This window comes from Rhinoderma darwinii, chromosome 2 (genome assembly GCF_050947455.1).
Source record: "Rhinoderma darwinii isolate aRhiDar2 chromosome 2, aRhiDar2.hap1, whole genome shotgun sequence".
NCBI lineage: Eukaryota > Metazoa > Chordata > Amphibia > Anura > Rhinodermatidae > Rhinoderma > Rhinoderma darwinii.
Window position 1 is genome coordinate 434699451 of NC_134688.1, and position 22264 is coordinate 434721714.

General features: G+C 42.2%; 1 protein-coding gene across 6 annotated transcripts in view; it reads right to left on the bottom strand.

Moving 5' to 3' along the window:
* The window catches only part of ST3GAL6 (ST3 beta-galactoside alpha-2,3-sialyltransferase 6), a 141376-nt gene that overhangs the window by 28933 nt on the left and 90179 nt on the right, over positions 1-22264 (bottom strand). For 5 of the 6 annotated variants that reach the window (XM_075850903.1, XM_075850901.1, XM_075850902.1 and 2 more), the window contains 2 exons: positions 10801-10866; positions 3129-3229 (listed from right to left, as the gene is read on the bottom strand). In XM_075850903.1, the coding sequence (XP_075707018.1) occupies positions 3129-3229; positions 10801-10866 (167 nt within the window). Of the gene's footprint in view, positions 1-3128; positions 3230-8591; positions 8621-10800; positions 10867-22264 lie in introns of those variants that run through there. The other variant, XM_075850906.1, reaches the window with a different exon arrangement.

Sequence of the window (22264 nt, forward strand, 5' to 3'; positions counted from 1 at the left end):
TTGGTGTTTTTCACAATTAAATACTGAACATATCGAGCAAATTTTGCCAGTAACATAAAGTCCAATGTGTCACGAGAAAACAATCTCAGAATCGCTTGGATAGGTGAAAGCATTCCGGAGTTATTACCACATAAAGTGACACATGTCAGATTTGAAAAATGAGGCTCTGTCAGGAAGGTCAAAAGTGGCTAAAGAGGGAAGGGGTTAAGGACAAACCTAACAAAAGACAGAAAGTAGATTTAATTTATAATCTTTAGGTAAATAAGTGACTGTGAATGTTTTAAATCTTCTAATAATTAATGTTAATGTGATATTAGTGGTCTATACATATTTGTGAATATAAAGGGAACGACTGATTTAACATAGTTTGTATTTTTGTGCTATAATCCACATTAACACATTTCAGCCCAAAGTGGTAAAGTGCACGCAGGTACAAACTTTCTGTACTTATTTGGTTCTAGTGTCTTATAAGAGTTATATATGATCCTCTGCCGAGCAACACATGTTGAAACAATCTGGTGTGAGCACTGGTTAATCTGTACAGATTAGTATCGAAGCAATTAATCTCCTATTACTGAGCAGTGAAATATGTTAATCTCCAGTACAACGTTAGAAATTATTGTTATCGTGTATTTTGCAAGAACGTTGGGATATTGCTTAAGTAACACAAATACAATAGTACCTCAGCTTACTATGTAGAAGTCCTGAATCGGCAGATACAGACAAGCTACATTTCTGTTGCTCCTGTGAAGTAAATCCCTTCACTGTCTAGATGTGTGAATAATTGCTATGTCAGAGTTTAGATCACTAGGTTTACCTTGAAAAGGAGCTGTCATCTCTCCTGACATGTCTATTTTAGTAAATACTTGTATAAACCATGAAATAACAATTCTGAAACATCTTTTTTCAGAACTCTACAATCTACCGCTCCTCTGTTATTCCAGTAAGAAATTTATGAAAAAGTTGACAACTGGGTGTTAGGCCTCATGCACACGAACGTAAAAATGCCCGTAATTACGGGCCCATAGACATCTATTGGCCACGGGTACCTTCCCGTTTGCTTACGGGAAAGTGCCCAGGCCGTTGAAAAATATAGAACACGTCCTATTTCAGGCCGTAATTACGGCACGGGCAGGCCCATAGAAGTCTATGGGGCTCCCGTAATTACGGGTGGCTACGTGTTTGCACCCGTAATTACGGGAGCGTTGCTAGGCGACGTCAGGGGATAGTCCCTGTCCAGGGTGCTGAAAGAGTTAACTGATCGGCAGTAACTCTTTCAGCACCCGGGACAGTGAGTACCGCTGGAGTTAATAGTATTAAAAGTTAACTTACCTGCTTCTTCCTCCAGTCCGGCCTCTCGGGATGACGTTTCATCCCATGTGACTGCTGCAGCCAATCACAGGCCAATCACAGGCTGCAGTGGTCACATGGACTGCCGCGTCATCCAGGGAGGTCGGACTGGATGTCAAAAGAGGGACGCGTCACCAAGACAACGGTACGCATGAACTTCTTTTACTTTCAATCGCTGCGGAAACTCTGCTCGAAAGGGCTGCCCCTTTTCTCTTTCCAGCACTGATATAGAGAAGGTGCTGCCGATTAGCGCAGAGAAAACGAGTCAATCAATACGGGTGGAATACTGGTGACACCAGACCCGTCTTTACGGGCACGGGTCCGTAAATACTGGTGGAATACGGGTCGAATACGTGTGACAAAGGACCCGTATTTACGGGAGGAAAAAAATATGTTCGTGTGCATGAGGCTTTAGTCTGTCTAGGGACACACCCCCAACTGGTAACACCCAGTTGTCAATTTATTCATAAACTTCTAACAGGAATAACAGGGGAAAAGCACAATGTTTTTATGTTTTGCTACTTTTGCACAATTAAAACACTTTTAAAGAAAAATTATTTGTTTTTGCATCACTGCATTTCAAGAGCCGTAACTTTTTATTTTGTACCTCGATGTCGCCATACGAATACTTGTTTTTTGCGGGACGAGATGTAGTTTCATTGGTATCATTTTGTGGTACATGGGACTTATTGCTTAACTTTTATTAAAAAAATTGGTGGGGGGGGGATAGGAAAAAAAATGTTTTTGCCTCTGGCACGGCCTAATAGGCATACAGCCAGGGCAGGCCTGGGGGCCTTTGTTAGGCCTCCGGCTGCCATGGCAACACGCCGGAGGTCAGTGATTGAATTCGCGTGCCGCCGATCGGTGACAGAGGGAGCTCCCTCCCTCTGTCAAACAACTTAAAATGTGGTGGTCGCTATTGACCTCGGCATTTAAGGTGTTAAACGCCCAGGATTGGAGGTTTCTCCAATCCTAGCCATTGCAGCGAGAGCACGGCTGTCAGTCCCAGATGGGCTCCCACGGCGATCGTGCGGGCACAGTTCCTGTGCCCGCACGATATCCATCACGTACATGCACGACGAAATGCACTAATGACTGCATTCTATGCAGTGCATGTACGTGATTATGCGGGAGGGGGTTAAGGAAATGATCAGAACCCCTTATTTAGTGAGGAAGAAATATATCAGTTAGGGCCTGTTCACATCAGCAGTCGACTGCGCTATTGATTCTGTCAAAAACAACGGAACTCTGTCACATCGGTTTGTCTTTCCGTTGAGGGGTTAACCCGACGGAAACCTCAGACGGAACCCTTCAATGGAAGAACAACGTTGATGTAAACACAGCCATAGATCAATATAACCCTAAATGGACATGCACTTCTTTTTACAAGGTGTTTTTTAACGCGCCATTTTTTTCAAACGGCCGCGTAAAAACCGCCTCGTCGGAACGAAAGGCTGTTTTTTCCATTGAAATCAATGAGCAGATGTTTGGAGGCGTTCAGCTTCCATTTTTTTCAACCGTTTTTTGAGGCGTTTTCAGCCGTGTGAACATACCCTAAGAAGACTCCTGAGCTGCATTTTTCACAGAAATCACATCTTGCACAGTCCAGTAAGAGGGAAAAAAAAGGGGGTGGGTGACACAGGCAGTGCCTACCGGGCTCTGAACTTTGGAGCTCCAGAAGTGAAAACGTCAGATAAAGAAGGTCTTAATAATAATAATAATAATAATAATAATAATAAAAATAATAATGCAGAAATCCCACAGAAATTAATACTTGCCTCCTTTCCGGGTTCCGTACGGGAGATCTACTTTGTTGCTGCCAAGAATTGCAGACTGTTTCCTGTAGTCTTCACATAGAAAAGGCTCAATCTCAGAAATGCTGTAATCAAGAGAATATATTAATAAAAAGTAGATCAATCTGATAACAACAATAACACTTTTACAGAATTGGACAATAAGGTAACGTGTCCTCATAGATGGCAGGTTATTTATAAAAGCTGCTAGCAGATACTAGCAAACATATCAACTCTCCCAGTTTTACCAGGAGTCACCCAAATTGTAGCCCCCCTCATATATAGTTATCACTTAGCTGCAGGGGAAGGGGGGCACAGCATCCCAAAAAAATAAATAAAATTGGCCATTATAAATTTATCCAATAGATAGCAGCATGTATATTTACCCTCCTCGTACCCAGTGCCTCTGCAGACCCCTACAAAAGACAACCTCGCTGTAATGGCCGTAGAGAACTCCGATCCCAGTTGTTTAATCCACTTAGATGCCACAGTCAATAGCAACTACAGACTCTAAGCCATTATAAAGAGGAGGGGGCCCTCTGTCATCCCATCGTTCTTGCGACGCGATCGTGGGGTGCCGATGGGCTGTCATGTCATTCGGAGGCCTAATGAAGACCCCCAGGTCTGCCATGTTGCTCCTCCTAATAAGCCCTACTAATAGCCACCCACATGTCTTTTCACTAATATCATTAAAGGGGTTTTCCATCCACTAAAAATTTATGAACTATCCTCAGGATAGGCCATCAATAGCTGATGGGTCGGGGTCCGACTTTAGGGACCACCGCCGATCTGCTGTTTTGAAGGGGCCACAGTGCTCTTACGAGCGCTGCTTCCCCTTAATTTCTTCTTACTCACTGTGAATCGTCGACGCGAATTTAGCGGCGATTCACAGGTATTGCAGCCTTTTCTCCCATTTACTTCAATGAGAGAAAAGTCTGCAAAACCTCAAAAAGTCGGACCCCGACCCATTAGCTATTGATGGCCTATCCGGAGGATAGGCCATCAATTGTTAGTGGCTGGAAAACCCCTTCAAGGTTTCTTATGCCACAGCGCTGCCTATTCATGGTGATATGTCATAAACCCAGCACGGGTGTCCTGTGTCGGCTAGAGTGGGTGTTGTGCAGTCTAAAGACAGCTGGGCTCCTGCTCTAACAGGCAGGATTGGAGTTACCTCCAATCCCGCCCATCTAACCCATTAGATGCCACAGTCATCTAAGTAATTTCAAATGGAGGGGGCTCCCTCTGTCACCCAATTGGCGCCCTTCTAACGAGATTGCGGGGTGCCAATGGATTCCATGGCAGCTGGGGGCCTATAAAAGCCCCCCCAGGTCTGCCATCAGTGAAAGTCTATTAGGCCCGGATAGGTACAATGCACTGCAATACAAAAGTAAAAAATATTGGAGGTGAGGAATTTGGCGATGGCGGTATTACAGCAGGATATTCCTCTAGACCCTCTTCATTATCTCCTGAATGTCCCCCCTAGGTCCCTGGAGAAACCACTAGCCCGACTTTTTCGACACTTTCTCACCGCTGCTAAGACGTTGATAGCTTGGAAATGGAGACAGACCGCCCCTCCCTCTCACATCGAATTAATGACTAGAATTAGGGAAATTCGCACTATGGAGTATATGACGGCCTCTATTGATAACACGCTAGACAGGTTTAAAGTGGTGTGGGATCCGTGGGATAAGTATTGGCTTCCGATATCTCAGGACTAGGCCGTAGCTTGATCTCTGATTATCCCCTCCCCCCCCCCTTTTTTGTTTTTTCCTGGTGTCTTATTTTGTCTGTTTGAATTTACTGCTATGTCAAATGGATTGTATGGCTTACCCATGCGTCCTAATGTTATGTGTATATTTTGAAAATTTTCAATAAAAATACAGTTGAAACCAAGTAAAAAATAAATAGTTCAATAAAGTTACGAATAAGTAAATAATAAATAAATTAAAAACCCAATTTTTCCCCTTAAAAAAAAATAAAAAATCTACACATAATTAGTATTGCTGCAACCGTAAGGACCTGAACTATAAAACTATTATGTTATTTAACCCACACGGTGAAAGCTGTAAAAAAAAACGATAAGTTATCTCGCAAAAAAAAAGCCCTCATACAGATATTAAATATGAATTTAACATTTCAGATTTTTTTTCTATTGCAACCCAAAAAAAGTTTGTAAAAGTTAATCAATAAATTATATGTACCCCAAAATGGTGCCATAAAAACTACTTGTCCCGCAAAAAACAAGCCCTCACACGACTATGTCTACGGAAAAATAAAAAGTTAGTTATTGCTTTTGAAATGAAACGATCAAAAAACAATCAATTTCTCCGTCATAATAGGATGGTCACTAAAGGGTAAATAGGAGACTGTTAAAAGTACCATACACTGAAATACATAAGTATTGCAATGTATTGTATCAGCGATCCAACGATCGCATATTTAAGTCACCTGGTGGGACAAAATAAAAAGTCAAAATAAATTTCATAAAAAGTTTTGAACAATAATAAAAAATATACAGTGTTAAAAGTTCAAAACACACCTTTCCCCATTTTTTTTATCAAATAATAGAAACAATAAAATATAATACATATTTGGAATCGCCACGTCTGTAAAAGTCAGAACTAGTACAATCTCATGTTATTTATGCAGCATGGTAAACGCTAAAAAATTTAGGAAAAACTGCAGATTTGCTGGTTTTAGTCAACTCGCCTCCCCAAAATAAGAATAAAGAAAAAACTGATAAAAATTTGATGTGTACACCAAAATGGTACCAACAAAAACTACAGCTACAGCTACAACTACAACTACCCCAAACATTTTTTCACAGATTTTTATTTTATAAAACACCCCTTGAGGAAGCGGACATCGCGAAACGCACGTCGGGGTTCCATTACACAGGTATCCAGGCCACCAGGACTACTATCATGGGTAAGACTATCTGACTCACCAATTCTAGGGGTTATTTGCTTCAGAAAAGATATACCTTGTACATCCTTTTCTTAACCTAATAGCTTATGCCCTATTTACTGACTTTATATATAAGATAGCATACTGCCCTAGCCACATGCCCTCTATAACAGGGACTTTAAAATACATCATACACTTGGTCCTGCTTTTTACCTGTGTTTGTATTATAAAGAGTCTCTCCCTTCATGTACCTTTTTAACATGTAAAAAATATCATATTGGTATCGCAGTAATTGTATCGACCCGCAGAATAAAGTTAACATGTCGTTTTTACCACATGGTGAACATCATAAAAACAAAACCCAAGAAACTAATTTTTCCATTCCATCCAACAAGATAATTGTTTAAAGTTTCCCAGTACATTAGATGGTACCATTAAAAACTACAACTCAAAAGAAAAGCCCTATAGCAATAGGCAGGTGTACAGATATTTGTTTCTTCACTCTTGCTGGCTATCCAAGAGCCTGCACGGCACAGGTTTAACAGATTGTTTCTAGAAGGCTTTGTTCACATCTGCGTTGGGCTCCTGTTCTGACGTTCCGTCTGAGCTTTCCGTCAGAACGGGACCCTGAACAGACAAACTGACACAGATGGAAACCAGAGGTTTCCGTTTCCATCCCCACTGATTTCAATGGTGATGAATCCGGTGCCCATGATTTCAGCTCGTCTCTGTTGTGCACCGTCGTTTTGCCGGAAGCAATAGCGGAATCAATGGTGATGGTGATGGAAACCTCTGGTTTCCGTCTGTGTCAGTTTGTGTCTGTTGAGGGTCCCGTTCTGACGGAAAGCTACGACGGAACGACAGAACGGGACCCCAACGCAGATGTGAACAAAGCCTAATGCACCTCTTCACACTTAAAACCCACAATTATCTTTTTTTTTTTTTATTAAGGCACTGATCGCCACCTATTATTTTAAAACATAACCATTATTGCCAGTTTAACAAATTAGCCATTACTTTTGAAAAAGGGGTTCCCAAGCCATGTGGAGCTATAGGTGCCAGAACTATAGATCACCTATAGTCATGGGAAAAATTAAGTATACCCTCCTTCAATTTCATGTTTTAATTGATCAGGGCCTAAATAACAATTGTGTGGTACTCACCAACTTTTATAAGGGTAAGGCCACACGGAGCGTAAATACCGCTGAACTTCTGACCAGATATTCCACGCAGAAATTCCGCAGCATTTTCACAACATAAATGAACATGCTGCAGATTTATTATCCATACAGCAAGTCAATTTGCGCTGTTTATTTCTGCGACACGTGGATGAGATTTTTTTAAACTTTTGACTTTGCTGCTACTGTATATGCTACTTAAACTCGCAGTGTTTACGCTAAGCGAGAACACACCCTAAGGCTTGGGTTACGCGGCCACTTTGGCCGTGACACAGGTCGCTCGAGCAAAGATTGCTATGTCGCATGGTTTTTATTTTAGGAGATGAAAGTCAATAGGCCCCGTTGCGACCCGCAAGTAGAAAATCCTGCAGGTTCATATTTCTTGAAACTGACGTGTCATGGTAACCTGCAGGTTGCAACGCGGCCACATTGACTTTTCATTACATGTGAAGCAGGCAGGGCGACACAATCTTTGGTTGTGCGACCTTTGACGTGGCCAAAGTCGCTGTTGTAGCCCTAGCCTAAGGCCTTCTGCAACATAATCTGCAGTTGCTCTCATCTGTATGTGACTTGCCGATATCCATACACCTGCTGCAGAAACAACCAAATTCAGATGAAAGGAACTGCACCATAAATAACCTCTGGTGACAACAAAAAACACAACGGATTTCAGTATACAGGGTATATTCAGAAACCAAAATTCAGAATCCAGGTGGGAAAATAAGTACACCCGGTCTGTGACCCTATTCTGAGTTATTTCCCTTTTTCTTTTAATTGTGTTTTAAAACGAACTGTTTATGGGTGTACTTATTTTCTGTGATCTTCACAGAGGTGTTTACATTCTTTTTCTACTTTGAACTATTTTGGGTTTGAATAGTTTTTCTTAGGTGGTCGCTTGTTATATGTTAATTCTGGTTAAAAACAAAAGTGCCGCACAATCTACACGTGTGATAACTGTAGAAACTTAATGGGCATGTTGTTTTGGTTGACAATCAGTTAAGTGCCCCTTAGAAGAGAAAATCCCTATACACCTCTGGTGAGACGGATCCCAAATGCTCATATTGGAGCGTAACGGCCGCTTAAAAACCCCCATATTCATTATTCTTATATACCAATGGTTAGAAAGAGCCCAAAACTTTGCTTTACAACGTGTAGTAAATGACTCTTGACTTGGCGTTTCAAAGTGAATAGGCTTTCATAATGAAAAAGGCAAACCAAAATTACTAAGATGGCAGCGCCGCCCTGTAATTGAAAAACCCCGACAAACAGAGGAAAGAGCTTACTGTACATCAATGAAACATACAATTACCGTTTTAGCATTTCTGTATTTAGCAAGACAATAATAAAGCAATGTAGAATCTACCTGAAATAATGAAACCTTTCATTCCATACAGAGGTTCCGTTTTTTAAGGTTCCTAAGTCAAATCATAAGAATGGTTGTAAAGTTTTCAATCAGGAGTTTGAGAATTTTAGTAAGGCTGGGTTCACACAGGGCACATACGCTGCGTTAGGCTGGGTTCACATGAGCATGTTCGGTCCGAACACAGTGCAGGGAGCCGAGCTCCTAGCATCGTAGTTATGCACGACGCTAGGAGTCCCTGCCTCTCCGTGGAACTACTGTCCTGTACTGAAAACATGATTACAGTACGGGACAGTTGTCCTGCAGCGAGGCAGGGACTCCTAGCATCGTACATCACTATGATGCTAGGAGCCCGGCTCCCTGCACTATGTTCGGTCCGGAACTCCCCCCCCCCCCCCCCGCAAAAAAATAAGCCCCCACACCACCCTATTGACAGAAAATTTAAAAAGTTATGGCTCTTGGAAATCACGGAGTAAAAAAATAAAAACGTAAAAGGGTTAAAACATAAACAACATTAATCCAGGAGTAATTCAAGAGAACAGCAACCAACTGGTTCTTTCTAAAGCACGTTACATTTTGTCATAAACAGACCTTTTAATCCTTCATCGCCAGTTCATCACCACTATGTTATTCAACACTATTCAGGGAAAAATGCGCATTCAGTTATTCCTGGTTCTAGTTTCTCAAAAACACAGATTACCAGGAATTTAACAAAGAAAACGAATATAGCACTCGCTGAGAAGAAAAAACTATGGGATGTCAAACGATATTCTGCAAAATAAATAATTGCAGCATTGTCTTCTGACATTGATTTTTATGGCCGCATAATAAAAAAATAATAACGTTTTCAATATACTTACCGTATCAAATCTTGCTTATAACCACACTGATCTGGTCAGTCCCCCAGCGGTCCTCATATACTCCCTTGTATCATGGCATGTTGCTCATGAGTACGTCCTGTCATTTGACCCAGGAAGTCAATCACTATCCGCCATGGTGAGGTCACATTCCTCTGGTGGCGATTTGCCACTGCAGTCAGCGGACATGACGTCGTCATGGATGACACCTTATCATGCATGGGTCTAAACAAGGAGCAGTGGGGAAGCTGAATAAACCGGTGGTGCGAGTACAGGGAAGAATCGTTAGGGTAAATATATTGAAGAGTTTATACATTTTTTGTAATTTCTATAGTTTATTACTATTATACAACTACGGATGTGACAACAATTTGGGGTCAAAAGTCCTTGATCTTAAAAGGGTTGTCCAATTTAGAAAACCCAATTTAAAATACCCTATTAAGAAATGCTAAGATCAGAAACCTCATCTATAGCCAAGACAGAGCGCAGCCACAAAGATCAGGTCCCACTCTGGAGGACCCAGCATGTCTGTGCATTAAAAAGGTCATTGATTTTATCGGGAACTGTGTAATGCTTCATTTCCCCTGTGGTGGCGCTGCAAAGGATTTGAGCGCTTGATGCCGGATTACAGCACAAACTACAGTCGATTGCAGATGGTGCCAGAAGTGACTCTCTGTGATCAATGTATCAACAGGAGAGCCATCTAACAAAAAGGGACTGTCCAAAATTCTAAACAGAAAATCTCATTTACAATATGGACTCAATGTTGTAAACAATGGTGAACAGCTGTCCGGTTCCAGGGGAGCAAATATAGAATTGCTCGTTTTACCTGCAGTGACAACAAAGCATTAAATGGTGCTCATTAAAGTCATTGGGTGTCAATTGCTTTCCCTAGACAATGCAGCTATTAGAAAAGTCCCGATTGCAGGACTTTAATAAAGTATAGCCTATGGAAAGGGACTGTCTAGCTAGACAAATCCTTTGAAAATAATAATGTAGTATTACATTAAGAGCACCTGTAGTTGTTTTGACATCTACCCTGTATACACAATCCATAATGGAAGCGTGCAGTTGTATTTGTACAGTATACAAGTAAGGACACCATATCCTGTAGCAGAGCTGAACTCGGCCATTGTCTAGCTGCAAGTCATTTTACAACAGCTGGAGAGTCACACATTTTAGACAACAATGGGATAGAGAATTCGTTTTTTTGGCCATTTATAAACGTTAGGGAGAAATAAGTGACAAAGTTATATAGGTGCTAAAATATTGGGAATGAGGTTCTCTGCTTTTTATATGGTGTCTGCACACAACAGCCCAGTCGCCACTTATACGTCTTTATAATGACCACTTACTTCAAGAGGATGTGAAACTTTTCATTGTAACATGACTTGAAATCTTTGATTGGATCTGTGGGTAACCTGGAAGAAAAGCATGAACAACATTAATCTAATCTGTTTGTAATGGTTTTAAAACATGACCAATGTTTTAGGTCTTGTTCACACAGTGTAGATTTTGCATGCATTTTATAAGCCAAAAGCAGAATTGGATCCAGGAGAACAGATCTATTAGGCGTTACTTTATGCAAAATTTTTTATATATATATATATATATATATATATATATATATATATATATATATATATATATATATATATAGATATAGATATAGATATAGATATAGATATACAAAATCTGCAGTTAATCTGCACTGTGTGAACAATGCCTTATAAATCTTGAAGAGGCCTTGTCAGTTCTCCTGACATGTCTGTTTCTGTAAGTACTTGCATTCCCCATGAAATAACAATTCTGGAGAAGATTTTCTTACAACTCTGTACTGTGCCGTTCCTCTGTTATTACAAATAAACTGAAAACTGGGCGTTACCATTCTACATGTCAATAGGGTGTGTGTCCCTTCACAGTCTGACTCTGTCAGCACTGATTGGACAGTCAGACTGTTCAGAGACACACTCCGTTGATAAGGGGAATGGTAACACCCAGTTCTTAATTCATTCCTACATTTCCAGGAGTAATAACAGAGGAATGGCACAATGCAGAGTTCTAAGAACAGTTGCTCCTGAATAGTTGTTTGTTTGTTTTTTTTACTAAAACATATCTCAGGAAAGCTTTCAGGTCCTTTTTAAGAAAAGAAAAAACTGACATTAAAAGAGAAACTGCTTTTACATTTGTAAATGTTGTTGGATGAACATCTATGATAAATGGCAAGTCTGCAGAAATCACAGAATGACCACAGAAAGATCAAATAAAAACCATTAGACTTCATTTAACTCAAGTGAAAAAAGTAACATCCGAAGTACAGGCCAAAAGGGTAACAAGTCTGCACATCAGGTCGCAACATCGACACCTGACATAACCCATAGGCTTAGCACTAGGGATGGGCGATTATGATCTAGATCTAAATCACGATTAATTGAACATGTAACCTCGATTACAATTAATGAAGGATTTAGGCCACATCCCTTTTTGAATACCACGCCCCTATTTTCATGCTACGCTATTACATTTATATTTATCCCGAGCCTGCTCTATACTACTGTATATAATATACTGTGGGGGGGGGGCAGTGTCAAGGGGTATATTGAGCCCATAGTGCTACTCACAGAGTATAATGCCCCATAGCTGACCCGACACCGTAAAATGCCCCCATCGTTGCCCTCCACACACTAAAATGTCCCTATAGCGGTTTCTATACAGTATAATGCCCCCATAACTGCATTCTGTGATAGGCTGTTCACAGCGGTCACCTCCTCCTATCAGAGGTTCCCCTAACGTTGTCTCCAAGCCTCAGCTGTCAGCAAACAGCTGAGGCTTGGAGATATACGCGCTGATTGCAGCGCGATCTCATTCTAAAGCGCCGACGTAGTTTGGCGGCGCTCTAGAATAAAGCCCACTAATGACCGCCGTAAAAAGACGTATCGGCGGTCATTAAGGGGTTAAAAAATTAAAATATATGTAACGATATTCAGGGGGCATTAATCGATAAATTGAGAAGCGTTGCAGTGATTAAAAAAAAAAAAAGTATTGGAAAACCCCTTTAAGTTAACATGTTCAGAAAAAAAAAACTATTGAGGAATTGCTATCCCCCCCCCCCCCAAAAAAAGGAATTCATAAACGTTTCATAAATATACGTCGAATAATGTCAACGTTATGGCTCTTGCAACGCAATGATGCAAAATGATGGCCCACGCTAACTTACATTTCCCCCCCTGTAGATTTTTACCTAAAACCCTGTGTCACAATTTGCTAGATCCCACAAGTGGCTCCCCTAGATTACATAGTTACATAGTTTGTACGGTTGAAAAAAGACACATGTCCATCAAGTTCAACCAAGGGATGGGAAAGGGGAAGTGGGATGGGAAAGGGGAAGTAGATGCAGCAAAGATTATGATGTTTTGGGGCCTTGTGCTGCACATGGGGCTAGTGAAGAAGCAAGATTAGCCAATAGTGAAGCACAGATATTTTGTTCAATACCCTGCGTTGTTCCATGGCAACACTTTCCCAGTGACCTTCCCCAAAAAGCAAAGAAAGACCCAAAAAAGGTGCAAAGTGTGATTCAAAAAGGGGTAGGAATAGACACCATTTATTAGTGCGATCCCTGCCCCCCCCCCCCAAAAAAAAACCTGGCCTATACATAATGTATTGCGTCAAAGAGCACCACACATCTATGGATTATTCATTTCATCATTTATTTACCCTGTTATTATACCACAATATTATACCCTGACATACTCTGCACAGCTCACTTATGCCCCTATATTATAAACTGAAATACCAGTAAAACCACAAACAAAACTACTAGAAGGCAAAATCCACACATTACAAAAGCAAATGGCAGTCCTTCCGAGCCTGACAGTGCGACCAAACAGCAGTTTATGACCAGATGTGGGGTATTACCGTAGTCTGAAGAACCTGCGCAACCTTTTTATGCGGCGTGTGTCTCCAGTGGCCTGAGCTAGACACTTAACTTCTCGGGGTTCCCACTGCACTGGGGCCTCAAGGGTTCCTCAAATGCGACATAGTGCCTGAAAACCATTCCAGCAATATCGGAGCTTAAAAAAACCAAACTGCGTTCCCTCCCTTCTAAACCCTGCCATGTGTCCATATGGGGTATTGCTGTACTCAGGAGAAACGATTATACAAATTGTGTGGTTCTTTTTCTCCTTTGATTGTGAAAATTAAAATGTTTTAGCTAAACCTCCATATTATTGGAAAAAATGTAATTCTAATAATCTATTAAACACTTGTGGGATCAAAATGCTTATTTACAACCCGCAATGAATGTAGTTTACAAAATGGGGTATTTTGTTGGGGTATTTCTTATGTTTTGGCACCTCAAAGCCTATGTAAACCTATAGTCATAGCTCCCAACCCTCCCGCATTCGGCGGGACAGTCCCGGTTTCTCACCGATGTCCCGCCGTCCCGGGCGGTCTGCAAAATGTCCCGCTGGGCGCTGCAGCTGTATTAAAACAGCGGATCGCTGCTGACAGGCGCCCTGCATGCCAGACGACTGCAGCAGCGATCAGCATCACAAGAAGGCAGGAGTCTTGCGGCGGTGTTCTGACTGGGATCGATGCCGGCCCGGGAGTGGACCAGTCCAGTTACCTGACAGTCAGGTGACAGGTCAGGTGACTGGACTGGTCCACTCCCGGGCCGGCATCTACACCAGTGAGAACGCTGCTGCAAGACCTCCTGCCTTCTTCTGACGGTGAGTGACGTCAAAGCAGAGCGGAGAGTGGCAGCAGCAGGCTACATCTACCTCTCTGGCGGCATTGTGGCACAAAGAATAAGGGGGTTGTGTGGCACTATGTACAAGGGGGGAGGGGGTTGTGTGGCGCTATGTACAAGAGGGGGCTGCGTGTGGCGCTATGTACAAGAGGGGGCTGCGTGTGGAGCTATCTACAGAGGGGCTGCGTGTGGAGCTATCTACAGAGGGGCTGCGTGTGGAGCTATCTACAGAGGGGCTGCGTGTGGAGCTATCTACAGAGGGGCTGCGTGTGGAGCTATCTACAGGGGGCTGCGTGTGGAGCCATCTACAGGGGGCTGCGTGTGGAGCCATCTACAGAGGGGCTGCGTGTGGAGCCATCTACAGAGGGGCTGCGTGTGGAGCTACCTACAGAGTGGCTGTGTGTGGAGCTACCTACAGAGGGGCTGCGTGTGGAGCTACCTACAGAGGGGCTGGGTGTGGCGCTATTTATAGGGGGGCTGTGTGTGGAGCTATCTACAGGGGGGCTGCGTGTGGAGCCATCTACAGAGGGGCTGCGTGTGGAGCTATCTACAGAGGGGCTGCGTGTGGAGCTACCTACAGAGGGGCTGCGTGTGGAGCTACCTACAGAGGGGCTGCGTGTGGAGCTACCTACAGAGGGGAAGCGTGTGGAGCTACCTACAGAGGGGCTGCGTGTGGAGCTACCTACAGAGGGGCTGGGCGTGGAGCTATTTATAGGGGGGCTGTGTGTGGAGCTATGTACAGGGGGGCTGTGTGTGGCTCTATGTACAGGGGGCTGTGTGTGGAGCGATCTACAAGGGGGCTCTGGTGGATGATTTTTCCATTGACCTGTAGCAGAGTTACACAACTGGAAAAAAAATCCCCATCATGTAACTCTGCTACCTGTCAATTGAAAAGTCATCAACCACAGGGTCTCCCTCTTGACTTTCATTGTTCTCAGCCTTTTGGTTTGTCCTGCAGCTGCTGCTGCCGTGATGAGCAAATGTTACACCCAAGTTAGGAAAAGTAACATAAAGACGATATAACCTGATCCATAATATTGGTGATATCCATAGTTTTTTTTTTGTAAGTCTAGAGATCCGCAGTGAGAATGTGATCTTGTTATTTGAAGAAGGATCTGGTCGTGATTTGATGTGTTGATGCGGGATATTGGTCGTGGCTTAAAAAATTTCCCTCTTTTCCGAATTCAAAAGTTGGGAGGTATGCTATAGTGGTGCCCGGAAAACCTCCTAATAAAAAGGAGGCCTCAAAAACTGCAAGGTGCTGCTTCATTTCTAAGGCCTTTGTTTGAGGCAAGTTGCACACTAGAGTCACATATGCAATATTATTAAAAACTACAGAGCCAGGGTAATAAATATTGAGTTTTGTTTCTGTTAGCACCTTCTGTATTACAGAAAAAAATAAAAATAAATGTAATATCTGCAAAAAAAAAAGTCACATTTTTTTTTACATTTCACCTCCAAGTTGAACTAATTCCTGCGAAACACCTTAAAGGGTAACTAAACCTTCAACAAACTTCTGATATGTCATAGTGACATGTCAGAAGTTTTGATTGGTGGGGGTCTGAGTTTGAGACCCCCACCATATGCTAAAACGAAGCGGAAGAAGTGTCACTTCGTTTCTGTTCGGCTTTTTCCAGAATGCCAACTTATCGGATTTCGGGCTCATAGACTTTCTATTGAGCCTGTACTCCGTTACATTGATTTCCGGAAAAAGCTGAACACAAACTAAGTGGCTGAGCGCTCACCCGAGCGCTTCTGCCACTTAGTTTTAGCAATTGGTGGGGGTCTCAGTGCTCCGACCCCCACCAAACAAGACTTCTGACATGTCTTATTGACATGTCAGAATTTTGTTGAACGTTTAGTTACCCTTAAAGAGGCTCTGTCACCAGATTTTGAGTAACGCTTTTGTTTTTTAAAAACGAGCATTTTTGGCCAAGTTATGACCATTTTTATATTTATATAAATGAGGCTTTCTAAAGTACAACTGGGCGTGTTTAACGTTAAAGTCCAACTGGGCGTGTATTGTGTGTTACATCTGGGCGTTTTTACTTCTTTTACTAGCTGGGCGTTCTGACGAGAAGTATCATCCACTTCTCTTCAGAACACCCAGCTTCTGGCAGTGCAGACACACAGCGTGTTCTCGAGAGATCACGCTGTGACGTCACTCACTTCCTGCCCCAGGTCCTGCATCGTGTCGGCCACATCGGCACCAGAGGCTACAGTTGATTCTGCAGCAGCATCGGCGTTTGCAGGTAAGTAGCTACATCGACTTACCTGCAAACGCCGATGCTGCTGCAGAATCAACTGTAGCCTCTGGTGCCGATGTGTCCTCGCTCGTCCGACACGATGCAGGACCTGTGAGTGACGACACAGCGTGATCTCTCGAGAACACGCTGTGTGTCTGCACTGCCAGAAGCTGGGTGTTAACGAAGAGAAGTGGATGATGCTGATTCGTCAGCATCATACACTCCCATTCACAACGCCCAGCTAGTAAAAGAAGTAAAAACGCCCAGATGTAACACATAATACACGCCCAGTTGTACTTTAACTTTAAACACGCCCAGTTGTACTTTAGAAAGCCTCATTTGCATAAATATAAAAATGGTCATAACTTGGCCAAAAATGCTCGTTTTTAAAAACAAAACAAAAACGTTACTGTTATCTACATTGCAGCGCCGATCAGCTGCAATAGGAGATAGGGGTTGCAAAATCTGGGGACAGAGCCTCTTTAACCCCTTCGCGCTCAGCGACGTAATAATCCGTCGCGCTAACTGTATCGTTAGCGCTCAGCGACGGACTATTACGTCGCGGGAGTAAGAGCCATTTCGGCCGTTCTCCCGACACATACAGGAGCTGTGACAGCTGCTGTCTCGTACAGCAGCTACCGCAGCTCCTACAGCGGGGACCGATCGCGGTGTCCCCGCTGATTAACCCCTTAAAAGCCGTGTTCAATAGTGATCACGGCTTTTTAGGGGTTAAGCTACAATCGCCAGCCTGCTACGCGATAGCGGCTGGCGATGGTGGCTATGGCAACCGGACACCAAACAATGGCGTCCGGCTCTGCCATCGACAGAAGCCTAGTGGGTCCTGACGAAGTCAGGACCCACTATGCTTGCTGTCAGTGAGTAGCTGACAGTTCTAATACACTGCACTACGCATGTAGTGCAGTGTATTAGAATAGCGATCAGGGCCTCCTGCCCTCAAGTCCCCTAGTGGGACAAAGTAATAAAGTAAAAAAAAAGTTAAAAAAAGATGTGTAAAAATAAGAAAATAAAAGTTTTAAAAGTAATAAAAGTAAAAATCCCCCTTTTTCCATTATCAGTCATTTATTATTAATAAAAATATATAAACAAACAAATAAACTATAAATAATTGGTATCGCTGCGTCCGTAACGGCCTGAACTACAAAATTATTTTGTTAGTTATCCCGCGCAGTGAACGCCGTAAAAGAAAATACTAATAAACCGTACCACAATCACAATTGTTTGGTCACTTCACCTCCCAAAAAATGGAATAAAAAGAGATCAAAAAGTCGCATGTACCTAAAAATGGTATTGATGGAAATTACAGTTCGTTACGCAAAAAATAAGTCCTCGCACGGCTTTCTTGATGGAAAAATAAAAAAAGTGAATGGTTGTTTACAAAATGTATTTTATTGTGCAAACGCCATAAGACATAAAAAAAAACTATAAACATCTGGTATCGCCGTAATCGTATCGCCCCGCAGAATAAAGTGAATGTGTCATTTATAGCGCACGGTGAACGCTGTAAAAAAAAAATAGATAAAAAAAACAATAGTAGAATTGCTGTTTTTTAGTCACCACGCCACCTAAAAATAGAACAAAAACTGATCAAAAAGCCGCATGCACCCCAAGAAAACTACAATGAATTCCTCAAGGGGTCTAGTTTCCAAATTGGGGTCACTTTTGGGGGTTTTCCACTGTTTTGGCACCACAAGACCTCTTCAAACCGGACATGGTGCCTAATAAAAAGGAGGCCTCAAAATCCACTAGGTGCTCCTTTGCTTCGGAGGCCGGTGCTTCAGTCCATTACCGCACTAGGGCCACATGGGGGATATTTCTCAAAACTGCAGAATCTGGGCAATAAATATTGAGTTGTGTTTCTCTGATTATACCATTTTTTTTATAACACAAAAGGTTTTAAGAGGATTTTCTGACAAAAAAAAAAAGTTAATTTCACCTCTACTTGGCTCTAAATTCCCGTGAAACACCTAAAGGGTTCATAAACTTTCTAAATGCTGTTGTGAATACTTTGAGGGGTCTAGTTTCTAAAATGGGGTGTTTGATGGGGGTTTCTAATATATGGGCCCCTCAAAGCAACTTCAGAACTGAACTGGAACCTAAAAAAATAAATAAATTAGGAAATACTTCATTTCTTACATTATACTGATAATGAGCCGTGCCCACCCCGAGATGACCCCCAGTTTTGACCGTTTGTATAAACGGAGACCCCTATTAGACCGTTTCAGTGCCCGGTTTTCCCAAGCATACACCCCAAGAAGTGTATTTCTATTGATGAGTCCTTTGTGGATTTTAAAGGGAGGGTTCAATTCCGCGAGTACCTGCCGAGTAAGAGGGCAAGGTATGGTATGAAGATGTATAAGCTGCGAGAGCATCAGGGTATACCTACAAATTTAGGATATATAAAAGGGAAGGACACCAGTATTCAGCCCCCAGAATGCCCCCCCCCTTACTGGGAGTTAATGAAAAAATTGTGTGGGATTTGGTGCACCCACTGCTGGACCAGGGTTACCACCTCTACCTGGATAATTTTTATACCGGCGTCCCACTCTTCAACTGCCTCGCTTCCAGAAATACTGCGGCATGCGGCACTGCTAGAAGAAATCCGAGAGGCCTCCCTAAGACTCTGCAGGGCAAACAAGAAGGGGTGAGCGCAGGGCACATTCTAGCAGCAACATATTGTGCGTCACGTACAAGGACAAGAGAGATGTCACACCAGTACCCATGTACCAGTACGAGGTACCAGTACAGAGACCCCCAAACCAGACTACATCCTGGACTACAATAGGTACATGGGAGGGGTGGACTTGTCAGATCAAGTCCTGAAGCCCTACAGTGCCATGCGGTGTGGTATAAGAAGCTGGCCGTGTACATCATACAGATGGCATTGTACAATGCGTACGTGCTACGTCGATGTACAGGCCAGAGGGGAACTTTCCTGGAATTTCAAGAGGTGGTTATCAAGAACCTAATCTTTAGGGACCAGGAAGGGGGGGGGGACCCAGTACTTCTGGAAGCGAGGCCACACGCTTCGCACCAGGGCAGCACTTTCCAGGAGAAGTTCCCCAAACTGGCAAGAAGGGAAAAAGTCAAAAGAGGTGCAAAGTCTGCTATAAGAGGGGGATAAGGGAGGACACAATATATCAATGTAACGCGTGTCCCGAAAAACCAGAGCTCTGTATGAAAGAGTGTTTTAAAATTTATCATCCATCCCTTGATTTATAATTTACCCCAATTCTACTTACCCTGATGCACTCCGCACAGCTTATCTCCCATTATCTTTCCCTTCTGAGCCCTGCTGTGTGCCCAAGCAGCTGATAACAGCCACATTGAGGGTATTGCCATACCCGGGAGAACCCACATTACAGTTTATGGGGTGTATGTCTCCGGTAAAAATGCTCACTACACCTCTAGATGAATGCCTTAAGGGTGTAGTTTTTAAAACGGGGTCACTTCTTGGGGGTTTCAACTATACTGGTACCTCAGGGGCTTCTGCAAACATGACTTCGCACCAGAAAATCCCCAGTAGGCCAAATGGTGGTCCTTTCCTTCTGAGCCCTCCCATGGGCCCAAACGGCAGTTTATCACCACAAATGGGGTATTGCGGCACTCAGGACAAATTGCGCAACAGAATGGGGTATTTTATTTCTTGTGAAAATAAGACATTTTCAGCCAAAACTACATATTATTGGAAAAAATAAATTTTGTTTTAATTCCCAGCCCAATTCAAATAAGTTCTGTGAAAAAACTATGGGGTCAAAATGGTCACAACACCCATAAATGAATTCCTTGAGGGGTGTAGTTTCCAAAATGGGGTCACTTCTGGTGGGTTTCCATTGCTTTGATACCTCTGGGGCTCTGCAAATGCGACATGGCACCCGAAAACCAATCCAGCAAAATCTGGACTCCAACAAACACATAGCGCTCCTTTCATTCTGAGCCCTCCCATGAGCCCAAACGGCAGTTTATCACCACAAATGGGGTATTGCCGCACAAAGGACAAATTGGGCAACAAAATGTGGTATTTTGTTCCCTGTGAAAATAAGAAATTTTGATCACAAATTACATCTTATTGGAAAAAATGACATTTTTTTAATTTCACAGCCCAATTCAAATAGGTGCTGTGAAAAAACTGTGCGGTCAAAATGGTAACAACAACCATAAATGAATTCCTTGAGGGGTGTAGTTTCAAAAATGGGGTCACTATTCAGGGATTCCTACTGTTTTGGCACCTCAACACCTCTTCAAACCTGGCATGCTGCCTAAAATATATTCTAATAAAAAAGAGGCCTCAAAATGCACTAGGTGCTTCTTTGCTTCTAGGGCTTGTGTTTTAGTCCACGAGCGCACTAGAGCCACATGTGGGACATTTCTAAAAACTGCAGAATCTGGACAATACATATTTAGTAGTGTTTCTCTGGTAAAACCTTCTGTGTTACAGAAAAAAAATTGAATAAAATTGCAATTCAGCAAGAAAAATGAAATTTGCAAATTTCACCTCCACTTTGCTTTAATTCTTGTGAAATGCCTGAAGGGTTAAAAAACTTTCTAAATGCTGTTTTGAATACTTTGAGGGGTCTAGTTTTTAAAATGGGGTGTTTTATCAGGGTTTCTAATACATAGGCCCCTCAAAGCCTCTTCAGAACTGAAGAAGTACCTTAAAAAATAGGCTTTTGAAATTTTCTTAAAAATATGAGAAATTGCTGTTTAGGTTCTAAGCCTTGTAACGTCCATGAAAAATAAAATAACGTTAAAAAAACGATGCCAATCTAAAGTAGACATATGGGAAATGTGAACTAGTAACTATTTTGGGTGGTATAACCGTCTGTTTTACAAGCAGATGCATTTAAATTCTGAGAGCCATCATTTTGTTATTTTACCATCAATGTTTCAGTGTGAGGGCTAGTTTTTTGTGAGGTGAGCTGTAGTTATCTATTGGTTCCATTTTTGATCACTTTTTATTCCATTTTTTGGGAGCTAAGATGACCAAAAAACAGCAATTCTGGTGTTTTATATCTTTTTTTTTTTTTTTTATAGCGTTCACCCTGCAGTTTAAATAACGTTATATTGTAATAGCTCAGACTTTTGGATGCGGCAATACCAATTATGTTTATTTCTTTTACATTACTTTAGTGGAAAAATGGGAAAAGGTTTTGTTTTTTTCCTTTAGCTTTGTATGTACTGCTTTACCTATACAACGCAATTTTTACCGGCTCCTATTAAGTGCATCGGGGCCGCGCAGTGACAGAAGCTTCCCCCTCTTTCTAGCAGCTGCTGTTGATTGCGGAATCACATGGATAAGTAAAAGCAGGACCAGCATTCACCGAAGCAGTCAGTCCCGCAGATCTGACGGATTTGGCTTTGACCGCAAGATAGAGCTACTATATATACAGGCTACATAGATGCTAGATCTTAAAAAGTTATATTCATAAAAAACACTTAAAAGGTTGTTCAAAATGAAATAAAACTTTGATTTATGTAAAAAAACAAAAAACTTCTTCAAAAGTGTATATAGCCTTTAAGTGGTTAAATGTGTTGCATAAGAATCAGCAAAACAAATAATATAAACAGAAGTGGGAGCCACATCTCTCAGGAGGTAACCAAGATTATTATTTATTTATGTAGTACCTTCCTCTTCAGTGGCGTTCAGGGGAATGTGTACAAATGGAATGAATAAATAAATGCACAAATACAATATGCAAACACAGATTAACAGAATAGACCGTGACAGATACAATAGAGAGACCTACTCAAACAAGTTTACAGCCTAAAGACTTCAAAGCGTACCTAACGTTTCAGGTGACTTTTCAG